The sequence below is a fragment of the Pteropus medius genome, unplaced genomic scaffold, assembly GCF_902729225.1.
Source record: "Pteropus medius unplaced genomic scaffold, Ma_sr-lr_union100, whole genome shotgun sequence".
NCBI classification, from domain to species: Eukaryota; Metazoa; Chordata; class Mammalia; order Chiroptera; family Pteropodidae; genus Pteropus; species Pteropus medius.
This window is the reverse complement of record NW_024350924.1, coordinates 7,781,890-7,797,648: the sequence shown is the minus strand read 5'-3', so window position 1 is coordinate 7,797,648 and position 15,759 is coordinate 7,781,890. Positions and strand designations below refer to the sequence as shown.

The following is a 15,759-nucleotide window of genomic DNA, read 5'->3' as shown; positions in this document are numbered from 1 at the left end:
TCATGAGGCCCACCCTGCTCACCCTGTTTATACCGCACCCCCTGCTCTTAAGACCTTCTCTATCACCCTTACCTTGTTCTGTTTTTCCATTCCCTTTCTAACGTCCTGCATGTTTTTCTTATGGATTATGTTTGTCTGTCTTCTTCTACTGGAATGCAGTTCCAAAAGGCAGAGGCCATTCCCTGTTTTGTTCACTGACTCATCCCAACACTGCTGGAAATGGGCACCTAGATTGCCTAACCTGTTTATACAAACAATATGATTTGTGCTAAACACCTTCTAGAAGTAGGGAGTTTAAGTATATAAAAGGCTGAAGCTGCCTATGTGACCAGCCCCCAAGAAAAACCTCAGGCACTGAATCTCTAACGAGCGTCCCTGGTTGGCAACATTTTACATGTGTTGTCATATCTCGCTGCTGGGGGAAATCAGTATGTCCTGTGTGAGTCCATGGGGAAAGCCCCTGGGAGCTTGAGCCTGCTTCTTTTGGCCTTTGCCCCACGTGCTTTTTCCCTTTGCTGATTTCGATTTGCATTAAATCAAAAAAATTTTATTATTTCTTAACTGGGTAATAAATTATAGCCATGAATATGACTATATACTCTGTGTCTCCGTAGCAAATCATCAACCCTGGGGGTGGTCTTGAGGAAGCCACTTACTAGCCACAGTGGACACTGTCATGTTTTCTAGAAGTTGAACACTTCAGGAAATTTTAGTTTGATGAGTCCCCAGAGCAGAACCAGAAAAACTGGCTTTGCAGGCTCCCCTACAGCCGCCGGCACAGGCACCGGCACAGGCACCGGCAGCATGACCTGGCTCCACAGACCACATGTCCTCACACACAACTTCGATCCAGATGCAAACAACACGAGAAAAGAGGCTCCCTAAGAAAGCCTTCTGCAAGAAGGGGTGAAGACAGTGTGTCCGACTTTGGGGTGGCAGTGCTTTCCTCTAGTGCCCGACGGAGCAAAGCCGCCATGGCAGTCTCCCATAGACACTCAGTTTATCACTTGTCTTTGGCCATTGCTCCTGCAAGTCTGGCCTCCAGCCCGGGTCTCTACCTCTCCCAGAGACCTGTGAGCTACCACAGAATAAACTGTCTCTGCTTAACCAGCCACAGTCAGCCTTGCTTTGCAGCCAAGACCTGACTGATCCTACAGCTGAGTACTCTTGAGCATGTTGTTTAATCGTTCTATACCTCAGTTTCCTCATCTGTCAAAGGGGGCATCAAGAGAGTTGCCCCATAGTTGTTGAGAAGATCAAATGAAACAATGCATTTGTTGGCTCTTACCATTATATCAGACTTACCCAGAATTCCTCCTTGTGGCTTCTGACTTTCTCGCCATAGTAACCAGGCTAACGCTTGCTTCTGGTGTAGCAGTAAAGGGACCTAACAAAAGTAATGACTGAGAGTTAAGTCTAAAATCTTCATAAGAGGCTCTCCTGGACCCTGGCTACAGACTCCTCACCCTGCTCTTTTATTTTCTCTAAATGGTCCTCCCAGTATTCCAGTCGCATAAGCCGCCTGCTTCACCTTGAAGTCCGTGACTCCATCCTTACCTGGGGTAACCACGCATCCTGATCTGGCCAGGACAGTGGTGATTTACACCTGTTGTCCAGCATATCTAGCAAGAGCCCCTTCTCTCACCCTCAAGTGAGTCCTGGTTTCTCTGGTTCATCAGCCAAAGTCAGTTTCTACTGCTGGCATCCAAGACCTCTGACTGGTTAGTCGACTTTCACCAGTCATTCTCTTGGCTCTTCCTTATTTATTTCTTAAATTTCACTCTCCTCTCTGTAGTCAACGTCCCAGTTGCTACCCATATTGCTACCCATAATTTTCAACAGCCCTTTAACTGGCATTCTTCTAGTCTTTTCTTACTCTGGTTTATCTTGTACTCCATGACAAAAACAATCTTCAAAGAACACCTCTGCTCAAAATTCCATATCTCTTGAGCTAGTCCAATCCATGTTCCTTTGCCAACACCAGGACCACTTCAAGGCACAAAGCAGGCAGGCGACAAAGAATTACTGACCTAGTGTCACTTTTCCTTTGATTCCCTTTTGCACTCTGTGTACAGTCTTCAGCGCATGACAACGCACATTTCATCTTTGTCTTCCAGTCACTTTCTAACAGTCCTGTGTATGTTGCATGTGTATGTTTACCCCAGTCGGGTCATTCAGAGCAGCGATCCCTGTGTCCCTGTGGCTCCTACTGAAGGTCAATGAATGGCTCCACTACCACTACAGAGACGGTGACACTTGAACAATGCGGGGGATTGTGGGGGGACAAAGAGTATTGATGCCCACAGTGAAAACTCCACCTGTAACTACTAGTCAGCCCTCCACACACACACATGGATCAAAAACACAGTTGACTCCTGAACTGTGCGGACCCACTTACATGCAGATTTTAAGTATAAGGGGACTCACGTAGTTCAGACCCACGCTGTTCCTGGTCAACTGTATAATGTTATGACTTTAAGAAAACAAGTGTGGTTTGGTTTTTTTTTTTCCACTGCTGAACAGAAAAGGAGAAAACACTGCAAGGGAAGCCACTAAAGCGTTACCAACAGGAAAGACACATCAGAATGGCACTCTGCCGGACAATCTCACAGGGGTCACCCTCTCCATGGTGCTGGGACACTCATAGAACTGCTCCATGAGTCTTCTTGGCTCACCTTCAACCCAGCTGGATCCTCTGCCACAGCTGTCTCACCAGGACACGACTCAAGCGATTGATGTAGCCCATCAATGGCTTCACTTGTGACTTTCCACCCGGCGTGAAGGCGATCTTGGTTTGTGGGGCCTGCGCACAGACAGGAGTTACCTCGGCGTGTCACAAGTATTATGGCCTAGCTATAGCTTCAAAAAGGCAATTTGTTATTTGCCAAATGATGGCTCTTTGTGAACTAAAAATTACTTTTTTAAAAAATTTATTTTTAATTGTAGTTGACATACAATATTGGACTAAAAATCCTTCCCTCCAGATTCTCCTAGTCTCACAGGCTCTTCTATGCCCATTCTGTTTGTGTTTTTTTAATCATATAAAAATTATTATAATAAAGAACAGAACTGTAAAAAGTCAAATAAAAAAATAAGATAACTTATTATATTTTTGTAGGGTTTTCCCAGCTCTGACAAGGTGGCAAAGAAAAAGGTAATGCCATCAGTGTTTTAGGAGGAAAAGGTCCCCGGGTTGCTGGTGGCCAAGAAGTCAGCAACAGAAAGGCCAAGCTGGGCAAAGTGCAGGCATGCAGGGCAAGACCGGCCCCTGAGGGCACGTCCGAAGCTCAATGCTTCAGTGCTGGTGGCACACTCGGTCTACACAGAGAACTTCTACTGAAGTTAGTTGACAAATGCAGGCATCTCAGCCGGTTGCAATTGTAGGGATGAAATAGCCAAATAAGAGATTTCTAAACCAATAAACATTAACCATTTAAATGTCAGAGTGTTTTTAACTGAAAGACTATTTTAATGGAATTCTTTCCCAAACATGTTACATAGTTTCTGACCTTAATAATCCAACATAGTTTAATTTTCCTCAAAGTGACTCCGTCACCATCACAATCATGGAACGATGTTGTAACACACAACACAACGTCTTGAGAACTGTGCTGCGTAGCCGTGACTACTATGCTGCTTTAATAGGTACGTTTTCTCAGCTTCTTCAGCCTTCTCCCCTGCCTTCCTTTCTCTGCTTGCTTTCTTCTCCCCTTTCCTCTTTGTCTCTAGCAGCTCTCAACTGAGTGAAAACTGGCTTGGGCTTTGCTAGTCACACCAGCCGACCTGAGCTCCTGTCTGGTGATCAGCATACCAACCAGTCGTATTACACACCTAAGGCTCTACCCAGGATCCTCATTCTGCAGTTACTTCTGAACTCGTCATTTTCTGGAAAGTTCAGGATGGACACATTCAGCTACAAAGGGTATTACTGCTCTAGGTCAGTTCACTGGCCATCTGTCTTCAGTCATGTCATTCCTCTGCCTTCGCACCCACACACCCACCCTCCCTCCCACACACACACACAAACACACAGAATGCAAATGTATCTGCTGGTCTACCTAAAGCATTATGATGGGAGTTCAAGTTTTCATTCACGTTCACTAAATGACCCCTATGTGCCAGCCACTGGGCTGATTGTTCAAGGTCAGTGAACAGGGCAGACAGATTCTGCCCTCACAGAGATCTAAATTACACTGCGCGAAACTCAGCTGAGCATCATGATCTTTCTTATATGGGCAACTTGGAACTCAGGAATGGCGACTCCCCTCGCATGGGCACAAAGGCACCATTTCCCTTACCGGTGTAGCGATTCACAACAAGACCGAGCCCTTGGATTTTACCTCCGCTGCAATGACTGTACTGTCCAGCAACGACTTTCGGTCCTCGAAAACCCAGCGGCAGGAGATCCTGGCCCTGCAGGGGTTTGGGTGGCATCAAGTGGGGAGGGCTGGTGGTAGGTTTGGCAAAGTTCCTCTGTTGTGGTACTTGAGTGTTATTCTCCTCGTTAGTACCTGCTGAAAACCAAGGGAAAAGAGATGAAAGTTCAGAAGAGTGAAGGAATTATATGTGTGAGGTGAGGGCAAGGGAGGGTGGGATGCCCACCATTCCAATGAGCTGCAGAAGGCTTTCTAGAGAGCTCGGCATTTAAACAGCTGCATAAAATGGGAAAAAGAGTTGAGTCTATAGGAAATAGGAAAGTTTTTACAAATCATAGGTGCAATTTAAAGGAAGCTCAGCAGATAATAAAATGGAAAGGTGAATGAATCAACACATTCTTTATCAAGATGGCTTCCCAAATGTCTCTTGAAAGTTCATGCATACCCCAAGTTCTGGGGCAGAACCCATTTTACCTTGCTCTGGGGAGAGGGCGAGGGTGCCGAGTGCTTCCTCCAACTCCTGAATTTGTTTGAGCAATTTCTGACCCTTGTCTGGAAGAACCTGGATGTTCACCGATGCCAGTGTGCTCTGAAAAACAGGTCCACTAAAATAGATCTCTTCTCTCAAGTTGTTAGAAAGATAGCTGCAGATTAAATTACCTAAAATGCTAAAACTCTGAAATTACGGTCTTTTAACTCTAGGTGTGAAAACCCAAACATTTTTTTAAACCCAGCTGACTTCCAATCCTGAAAACATAAGCATAGGAAAACGCAGAAACTAAACATCCACCTATAAAACCTTTCTCACATTAACATCTTTAACTCGTTTGCGGGTCCTATATCTGCCTGTAGCAAGCGATGCCCTGACCTTAAAAACAAAACAGAAGCCAGGAGTTACCTTCTTCTGTTTCAACTGTGTTGTGAGGTACACACGCTGGGCTGCCGGGTCTGACGGTTCTACCTTCCCAGAAACATCCGAGTCAGGAGGCACTGTTCTCTGCACACTCTGACTAGGGAATTTATGGTTCTCCTTTTCTGAGTCTGGACTCGTGTCAAAGAGTAAGGGGCTTCCTGGCTGACAGGAAACAAAAACAACCTCATCTTCCTCACTGTCACAGCTGCTTGTGTCAGCTTCTCGCCTCTCTCCCAGGGGACGCCCCGCGGCCGGTGGTGCAACCTGTGTGGCCGATCCTGTCAGAGCAGACACGTCATGGGCCTCCGGCTGCACCTGGCAATGCCCCTGGAGCAGCCTCTTCTGGGTGGCCCGCGTGCCTGGGCTGTCCTTGCTGAGGTGTTCTCCTTCCCGGGGCTGGCTTATTGGGTTCTGACTGTGAACAGTTTGAGGCAAAGGCGTGGCTTCCTTTTCTCTCAGAGGTTCTGATTCATCTTGGACATCACTCTTGCCATTTGATTTTGCCTGAAGAGACGCAGACGGTTTTCTCAGCTCTTTCTCCTGGCACTGTTCAGACTGGATCTCACGATCGCCTGTGCTGTGCGTCCCTTCAGTCTCCTTTGCTTCGCGCTGAAGCTCTGTGTTCTCCCCTCGCTGCTTCTGGAGAACTGCGGGTTGTCTGTCCTTTTCCACCGGGCCAGAGAGGCCTCCCTCCACCCAGCACTTAGATCCAGGCTTCTTTTCCTTCTTTTGATCCAAGAGTGAATCTCCCTTTTCCCTTTGCTTCTTATCTGCCATCTTTTCCTCCTCTTCGCCTTTGACGAACTGTTTCCAGAGAGATGGTTCTTGATTCTTGTCAAGTACCTTGAACGGGTTTCTCTGACTGGAAGGATAACGAAATAGCTCAGATGTATGCTGAGACTTACTGGTTACAGACTGGTCTTTGGAGTTCGAATCCTAAAAGATAAAGAAAATAATTTTAATATAAATGTTAATGCACCCTCCGTATCTTCAATGCCTTTCTTCAGAGGAAACAGACTAAAAGCAGTCCAATATTTCTGAACACGCCTGGGATTTCGGCCTCTAGGAAAGAGTGTGCCAAACTCATAAAGTATTAGTTTCTCAACAGTACTTAAAATGCTTGGTTCCTTCTCTGTCCAGGATCACTATGTTTCCAGGACTCAAGGAAAAGCAGTGACCAAATCAAAGCGCTTTTCCAATAGCAAAAGCCTCAACAATACACTTTCAGGAAAAAATATTCTCTCCAGATGAACTTTCCCCCAAACCTAAACAAAGTGCTGTGCTTGCTTTGATTTTGGCTTTTGGAAGATTCCACGATGGGAGTCTAGCATCAACAGCTATCCCTCAACCAAAACAAGTGTCGTCACCTCTCTAGTTCCTCGCATACTGGATATCTGTAGGGTCAAACTAGTTCTCACATGCCAGGAGTTTATGAATTACGCTCCACTTATACCGATACCAAGGCAGTATCAGACTACAGAAAGATGCTGAAGTTAGTCAAATACATCTAAATTTTTTCCTAAATAGAAGAATGTTGACTATAATTAAGACCTTGATGTCCCGACCTGCAGGACCTAGTTATTACGCGGAACCCGAGGAGGACCTTACCTGAAAGAAAACATGGGCGGGAGAAAAGAATGGAGGCAAGACAGTATTCTGATCAAGCCTCAAAATTTTATTCAGCAGCAAGAGTAATTTATACAGGGCTAACAAAGTGGGGCAGGGCTAGCTGGGCGGGAGAGTATCTGTCACAGGCGCATTGGTTCTTAGCTGGTGGGGTGAGGAGTGGTAAGGGTTAGAGGGAGTGGGAGTGAAGGAGGGAACTGTAACTCTGGGCTGGGCTGACTGCTAGGGGGCTAACAAGATGCAGGATGCAGATAAGGCCTCGCCTAGTCACAAGATTCTTTGTTCTTAGTTTTGGCTCCCAACACCTTGAAAAATATTTAAGTCAGTGACAGAGGAAGCAAATAATTAAATCTAGACTACAACCAGTCCTTCGAATTGCAAGTCTCAACAGGGCTGACCAACTACCTGTCAGAGACAATACAATGAAGAACAACCAGTTTACTCTGGACTTCAAGGTCTTTTCCTGTGATGCCACAAATGTAACAGTCTTAACATAGTAGGTTTAAACACCGGTGAATAATTCCTACCTGCCACGGGATAGTTCCACACCATCGCTTCCCCTTGGCCTTACTTCTAATGCATCGGAAGAACAACCTAGTGAAATAGAAACACAAATAATCAGGGTCTTGAAAGTCCATTAAAACAAGAAATGCACTTGCTTTTAATCCCAGAAACTATTTTACAACTATTTGATATCAGTTTTGAAAGGTCACTTGAAATCAAATCTCTTATATGCACCTTTAAAAATTCTCTACTGCAAGGACAGTTATAAGAGCTGAGAGATGAAAGAACAGAGATGTTATGGTATAAGCAGAGGGTATGCGATAGTTTATTCTTTTTACTCCGTAAAGAATGATTGAAATGAAGATACTGATCAGCAGTGGCTGCTAAAATCAGAAAAAGAGAAATAACCAGACATTGTATGTCCCTGAATCTGGTCAAACCCCTAGATCCAATTATCAATTTACAGGAAATACAAACAGAAGAAAACATACAAGTGGACCATGGGGATATGATCTGCAAAATCCTGACAGTGGGAAGCTATTGACAAACAACTTGACTCCTTCAACAAATAAATTACAAGGAAGAAAAAAAAGATGGAGGGGAAACTTAAGAGACTTAAAAGAAATACCAATGAATTGCAATTTATAGACTTATTTTGGATCTTGATTTAAACAAATAAACAAAAACTATGACATTCTTGAATCTACTATAAATTTAAACTCTGGTTTAAAAAACGAAAAAAGGAGTTCACATCTTTTAGAGATGCATACTAAAATATCTATAGAAGAAGTTACATTATCTGAGATCTGTCTCAAAATATGGCAGTTGGGGATGAAGTGGGAAGGTATATATGAAACAAGAATAGCCATAAACTGGTAATTTTTGAAGCTCATGTGTCCCATTATTCTAGTCTATCTACTTTTGTATATATTTGCAATCTTCCATTTAAAAAAAAAAGACTGAATACAGACTTACAACCCAGTTCAAGACAGTCCCTACCCACACAGCTTACACTCCAGCTATGCAGAAACAGCTGCACTGCCCCATCCCCAAACTAAGCCATGCACTCTCCAGTCTATCAGCTTTTGTGTGCGTTAACTCCCTCCATCCAAAAGGTGTCTTCTTTATCCCCGTTTTCCCACCCTCTTTCCCACCTCCAGCTGTTAAAGTCCTACAGGCCCCTCGATGTCCAATTCAAAAGTCATACCTCTTTCATAAGGCTTTCCCACACTCCCTTCCCTGCTCATCCACTGTACTACTGCTGCTGCATTTCTGCTGTGTTTAGTTGTATTACATTTGTACCTCCCTGTCTGCCTGACTACGTTTTCAGCAACTGGAAGACAATAATCATATAAGATCTCTTCAGTCCTAACTATGCCTTGCCTTTTGTACATTATAGTTAATTACTGCTGAATTAAACAGAACCAATTGATTTTTTCTTTACCTAAAATAACTCCTCAAAAACTTTTAATCAGTTAAATAAGTGTTTTAAATACATATTTATTTGTTTAAATATAGTATATTTAATCAAAATTATAAACTGGCAGTGAAAAGCACTCCTCTCACCATACTCTATCTACACTTTACATACTTTACAGCTGCATAGTTTTTTACACAGCTACCTACAGTTTTCCACTATGTAGATGTCCCATTATTACTTAACCAGACCTCTCTTGATGAACAGTTGGCTTGTTTTCAAACCTTTACTCTTAAAATCAATGTCACAATGAATACCTTAGGCCCATGTCATTTCACATGTTTCAATATTATCTGTAGGGTAATTCCTTATTTCTCATATTGTATATTAGCGCCTTCTCTCATTTTCTTGATCATTTAGCTTCTGAATCTTATTTGTTTTGCTGTTTTCTAACTCATTTAATTCCATTTTTACCTATATTAATTCCTCTTTTCTGCCTTCTTTCAAGTTTAATTTCTTATTCTTTTTCTTCTTAAATTAGTCCTGTGATATATGACATGAATCATAATAGTCTGAGTCTTAGCTGAAAAAGAATCCCTCAAGGCCATTACTTTACCTGGATATCTAAGCAAAAGTAACAAGCCCGAAACAGACAAATAGTCCACAAAAGTTAAGCTAAAAAAGAATATAGGTCCAGCCCCTCTTGTACAAACACAATTTTCCCAGTCAAGCTCACAATTTAAAAAATATTATCGGTCTCTTTAACTTTTCTAACTGCAATAGGATATTACATGGAACATATGGAATAAAATTTCTAAGATGCTTTGAATGCATAAAAATTCAAAATACTGACTACTATTAGGGAGTATTTATCAAAATAAATTTTTAAAAAATTGCTTATGTTGTTTAAAGCATGTCAAGTACCTGAAATCTTTACTGAAAGAACATTTCATAAATAGGATCTATTTTAAAGCCCAAGCCACACAAGGCAAGATTTGGAGAAACAAGGAAGAAATCAATGCACACCATGTACCTACTATGTGCTTTAATAAGCACAGTGCTAAAAATGCGTTTACTTACATTTTTATTAAAATCAATATGGATGGGCTTTTGTTTTTAGGATATGTTTACTAAATTGTACATCAACAAAGAAAGCAGTGAAACTATATTCTCACAGAAAAAGCAAATAATTGATGTCACTATAAAGAAGAACGTATATTAATTAATGATTTCCCAAGACACAGGTTATAAATAATAATGACTAAGAAACCAGTCAGAGAAAGCCAGACAGATCCTTTCTGTCTTCTTCAGCAGAAGGCAAATCCTCCTTACTCACACTACAGGCTGACTGACCCACCCAGCACCTCGTTTCATAAGTGCCTTCATTTCAGCCAGGCTGCGATTGTCTCAGGTTCCACAACCAGCCTCCCAACTCTACCATGTCATTAGCTCGGAAAATGAAGACATGTTATTTGACTAGCCCCTGTGGCAGTTTCCTTTTCCATAAAATGGTAGTCACTGCGAAGGTCAAATGGATTAACACGTGTAAAGATAAAGGAATCAGACCAAAGCCTGAACACATTAAGGACTCAATAAATAACAGCAATCTTTAGTCTCCTCGTGTGGACCACCTTGCTTGTTCCTATATCCAGGCTTCTGCTTAGAGCCTGGAACACCTTCCTTGTCTTTTTCTCTATCTGAAGTTTAAAGGTCACTCAAGGCCAAGTGCAAGTCTGAATTCCTCCACTTTCTCAGTAATCTTCATCAGCCATAATCCCTTACTGTAGGTCTTACTGTCAAAGAAGCATCTGGCATTTGGACACATCCAATTTAGCATTCTAACATGTGCAGGCCAAACCGCTCACCAACCTTCTCATGCCCAATTCTCATCCCAGTTGTGTCTTAAGGCCCTTAGGAATACAGGTTCACGTCTTTATATGCCCCAGCAATGGAAAAACACAAAGCCAGATCTCTATCTCATTCTTTTACATTAATATTCAAGATGGAACAAAAATGTAAATGTAAAAAAATCAAACTGTAAATGTCCTAGACAAAAATATGAATAATCCTACAGTGAAGGCTTTTTAAGCATGACATAAAACCCTGAAGCTAAGAGATAAAGAATTTAGTAATTTCAACTACATAAAATTTTAAACTTCCATATGGTAAAAATACTATAAGCAAAACTCTAAGACAAAAAGCAAACTGAGAAAAGTAATTGCTATACATATTACAAAGGGCTAATATCCATCGCATACGAGGAGTATCATACAGCACCTACTAAGTACTGGCTTTACTGAGGGGGGTTCTTCATGGGTTAGTGGGGCCTGCGATCCTATTGGCTTGTGCCCAAATGCCTCTGTCATCAGCCTAGATAATCATCATTGGGCTAGATGATCTGCATGCCAATTTTACCCAGTAACTAACCACACAAGGAGTTTCCTAGACATACAAAGATTTAAGTGTTACTAAAAATGAAATATTTTGAACATCCCACTATAACCAGTTGCTTAAAGAACTAAAACTTGTTTCATCTATCTATAAGCAAAAGTATTTCCATCCATTTTGACCCCATATCCTTGATAATAAAAAGTAAAAAGGGGGTGCAGGGAAGAAGGGAACATGAACTCAGGAGCTCGATGACAATGTACAATGTTTGTAACTCAAGGTGTGCCACTTTTATGTAGTAAATCACTCATGTCAGGCCAAGAGTTCTTTCCTCTGTTTCTGAGTGACCATCACAGTTTCTTTTATTGCTCATACACAGAGGGCCATGGCGGAAGGGCCAGTCAAAAGCCGATGGGTACCATCTGGTGTTTCGTACACTCCAAGGTATGAAAAATGGGCATCTTAGCCTCACCGCGGTTCACACCTCTCTCCCATTACTCTGTGGCACCTGTCTCCTAGCTAGGTTAAGCTTTAAACATAACGGCATTAATTTGAGGGAGAAAAGTACTTTAAATTCTTGGAAAGAAAACCCAGTTTGGGGGAAGGAAAGACTGTATTCCCTGAGGTCATTCTCCAGAGGGCAGGAGTTCTGGCTAAATGTCTTACTGTCTGAGGAGGAAGTCATCATCCATGGGCTTATCCACTTCTGCTTAAATTTCCTGCCTGTACCATCTATCCGGGTATTTGTTTTTTATTGTCGTTTTCGTTTTTAATTTGTTGCATGTTGTAGAACTGTACTGTATTTGTTCAAAACAACCTTTTTAAAGCTCTAGTATCTCCTAGTAATAATGTTCTAGATTTGGGCTAAAAGAATTACATTTAGCATACTTTTTTTCTATTTTAAAATAATGATTGACTCTCAGCTTCATCTACCCAGTACAAAGAATGATAAGTTCTCAAAATTCTTTAGCCTAGACCTTTCTTCAGAGCTGCATACTCACTTTTCTGGCTGGTTTCACATAAGATATGATTAGTTCAAATCTCTCTGTTAGCCACACATCACGATCTCTACTCATGCTACCTTTCCTTCCCTGCCTTGCTTTCACCCATAAACCCCAACTTCTTAGCAGCCATTTACTGACAATGAGCACTGACAATGAGCCAAATGCCAGATAAGTGCATCTCACACATGACCTTACTAAATCCTAACTCAGGGAGTTGGGACCACTGGGATCACTACTCCTGATGAGAAAAAAAGAAGGAAGGAATATGCTTGTGCCCTACCCGGAACTATGTCTTTTCGATTCTCTTTCAGCAAGTTTTCTGCAGTCTAAGTGCACCCGACTCCACTACCACTGTCTCAACCCAAGCCCGTCTTTCACTTAAGAGAAAACAGGTGTATCTGGAACCAGTTAAATCTAGGTTTGAATCTCAGCAACATCACTTTGTGACCATGAAAACTCAGATTCCTTTCCTAACCTCTCTAAATGCTTCCTTAACTGTCTGTAAAATGGGGATACTGAAACCTATCACAGTAGATTCTATGATGATAAGAGATAATGAATATGCCACGTAGTAGGCATTCAATAGTGGCTATTATTTCAGTGGTCTCTTGCCTTCACTGTCTTCACTTCTAATTTACCTTTCATAGCTCTTTTTTCAATGGAAATTGGATCAAAAATTCTTCAGTGGTTTCCTACTACCTAGCACAGTGCTTCTGTATGGTAGAGAGCCCCAAGTAGCATGAAAATGGTTTGAGGTGTCAGGTCCTAATTTCATGTACTAGAAGCCCCTTGGAACCAGCAGAAAACAATCAAAAAGCAGAATTTTAAAAAATTTCATTTACAACTACATCAAAAAATATAAACATAGAGGACTAAATTTAACAAAAAAGGTACAAAACTCCATAATGAAAACAATTCAACAATGCTAAGGAAAATTTTTAGGTCATAAATAAATATACCATACTCATGGATTGGAAGTGTGATATTAATGTCAGTTCTCTCTACAGTGATCTATATTGATTCAGTGTAATCCCAACAGGGTTTTCTGAGGAAATTTTAAAAGTTGATTCTATATTTTATATGGAATGCGAAGGACCTGAATAGTCAATCTTGGAGAGAAAAAAAGAGTCGGAATAGATTAATTAGCAAGTCTGGACACAGACCACAATGTCAAGACCACAAGGTCACGTATTCCCTTGGAGAAAAGAAAGTCTCTAACACACAGCACTGAAATGACCGAATAACATTTATTCAATATTATATGGATTAAAAAACTTCTATCTCATAAGGACCCCAAATGAATTTGAGGTAGATCACAGACTAAACCAAAAAAAACCATAAGAAAAACTATAAAACTTCTAGAAGAAACCACTGGAGAAATCTGTGATCTTAGGTAGGCAAAGATTTCTCAGAGAGAAGACAAAAAGGACAAACTATTAAAAATATAATAAATCGGATTTTATGAAAATTTGAAACTTCTGCCTTTCAAAAGACAACAAAATGAAAACACCACAGAGAATTGTACAGAGAATACATAAAGAACTCTTCCAACTCAAGAATAAAAAGGCAACACAATTTTAAAAATATGCAAAAATCCCAAAAAGTTATACTGTATGATTTCATTTATGCAATATTTTTGAAATGACAAAATTTTTGACATAGAGGTCACATTCATGGTTGCCAGGGGTAAGGAAGGGGAAGCAGGCGGGAGGAGGATGGTTAGACAAAGGCAAAAGGAGGGATCGTGTGATGAAACTGTTCAATATTTTGATTGTGGTGCCGAATACACAAAACTACGAGGGATAAAACTGTACAGTACTAAATGTACACACACACAAATGAGTATAAGTAAAACTATCTTTACAAATAAGATCAGTGGATTATATCAATATTCTAGTTGCAATATTATACAAAATTTTGCAAATTGCTACCATTAGGTAAAGTCTACAGTGATCCCTCTGTACTATTTCTTATAACTGCATGTGAATCTACAATTATCTCAATAAAAATTTCAATTAAAAAAAGGGGCACAAGATTAAACAAATACTTCAAAGGAGATATATAGACAGCAAATGAACATATGAAACAAACTGTAGTATTCATAAAATAGAATTCAGTTTTGCAATAATAATGAATGATTAATACACACAATCAAATGGATGAATTTCAAATACTGTGACATAAAAGAAGCCAGACACAAAAGAATACATACAGTATGAATCAAAAGAGTGGTTGCCTATGGTGGGTGGAGGAATTAACTAGAAGGGGAATCCAGTGACCCTTGGTGGGGTAACAGAATTTTCTATATTTTGACTGGGGTCCTGGTTATAAGGATGGGTGCATACATCTCTCAAAACTCAACCAATTGAACACTTAAGATCTGTGCATCTTTTTGCATGTATAGCTCAATTAAGAAAAATAGTAATACAGGCAGTATTCAGGTATATAAAAATTGTGAACATGGTACTTGAATGCCTCTATTTTGGAAGGAAAAAATCTAGAAAAAACTGTACTGAATATCATATAAAGACCATCACATCTGGCCCCTGCCTTCCTGGCCAGACTTGTCTTCTGAAGTCTCTACTCAAACATATGCAGAACTATTACTGAACCAAATGCTTGCAATTCCATTACTTCATGCCTCCGTACCCTAACACAGTGTATCAACTGGTTAAATATGACCTCATTCCTGCCTCTAGTGAATTCTTACCTATCTTTCAATACTCGTGACAAGTATCATCTGCCATATATATAGCCTTTCCTGTCCTTCTTCTGAGTTCCCATAAAAAGGGAAACTAGCGTTTATTGAGTACCCAACATATGTTAGACATTTTTACACATAACCTTGATCTACTAAAGAATCACAAAGCTGACAAGTTAGTGCAAATTAATGACTCTTGGTGAGTCAGTGTTACTGGCTACTCGAGAGAAAACCTAAGGTAGAACAGTTTATCCTGAAATTAGCCAGAGGTCAGGTTTCTCGGATTAACCAGCAGTGAAGGAGTGATCACTCAGAAGATGCTCAATTCACATAGAAATACTGTTTACTTTTTAACAATGATTTTTTAAAAACTCAATCCTAGAAAAACGTACCTGGCTTTAACTCTTCCAGGCAAATTTTAAAAAAAGAAAGAAAAAAAAGCAAATACACTTAAATGTTCCTTTTTGGACACTTACCTATATTCTTTTGTGCCCCGTGGTGGAAATAAACCCTGAAGCTCTACCACAAAGTTCTCATGCAATAAACAATGAGAAACAGGAATGCTAGAGGAAAAATAAAATTAAATTTTGTTTTAGGAGGTGAAGAATAGAAGTCAACAACCTAAAATTAAATCCAACTTATGGGTTTCAAACTTAAAAGTCCAGGAATGACCTTCTGTGAGTTTGTAACTCCCACACATTTTTATGTCTGTGTGCCTTCCCCTGGGAAAGGGTCCACGGCTTTCATCTTTTCCCACTCCCCCAAATAAAGCATGACAAAAAATAAATCTTTTTCTTGATGACCCATTGAAAACTATACTGTGCTATGCA

At 40.7% G+C, this 15,759-nt stretch overlaps 1 protein-coding gene across 1 annotated transcript in view; it reads right to left on the bottom strand.

Moving 5' to 3' along the window:
• TTF2 (transcription termination factor 2) overlaps nt 1-15,503 on the bottom strand; it is a gene marked incomplete at its 5' end in the record, with an annotated part of 44,244 nt that extends 28,741 nt beyond the window's left edge. Inside the window, one exon of the mRNA XM_039841003.1 lies at nt 15,406-15,503. Within this exon, the coding sequence (XP_039696937.1) occupies nt 15,406-15,503 (98 nt within the window). The remainder of the gene's footprint in view (nt 1-15,405) is intronic.
• Nucleotides 15,504-15,759: the final 256 nt, after the last annotated feature.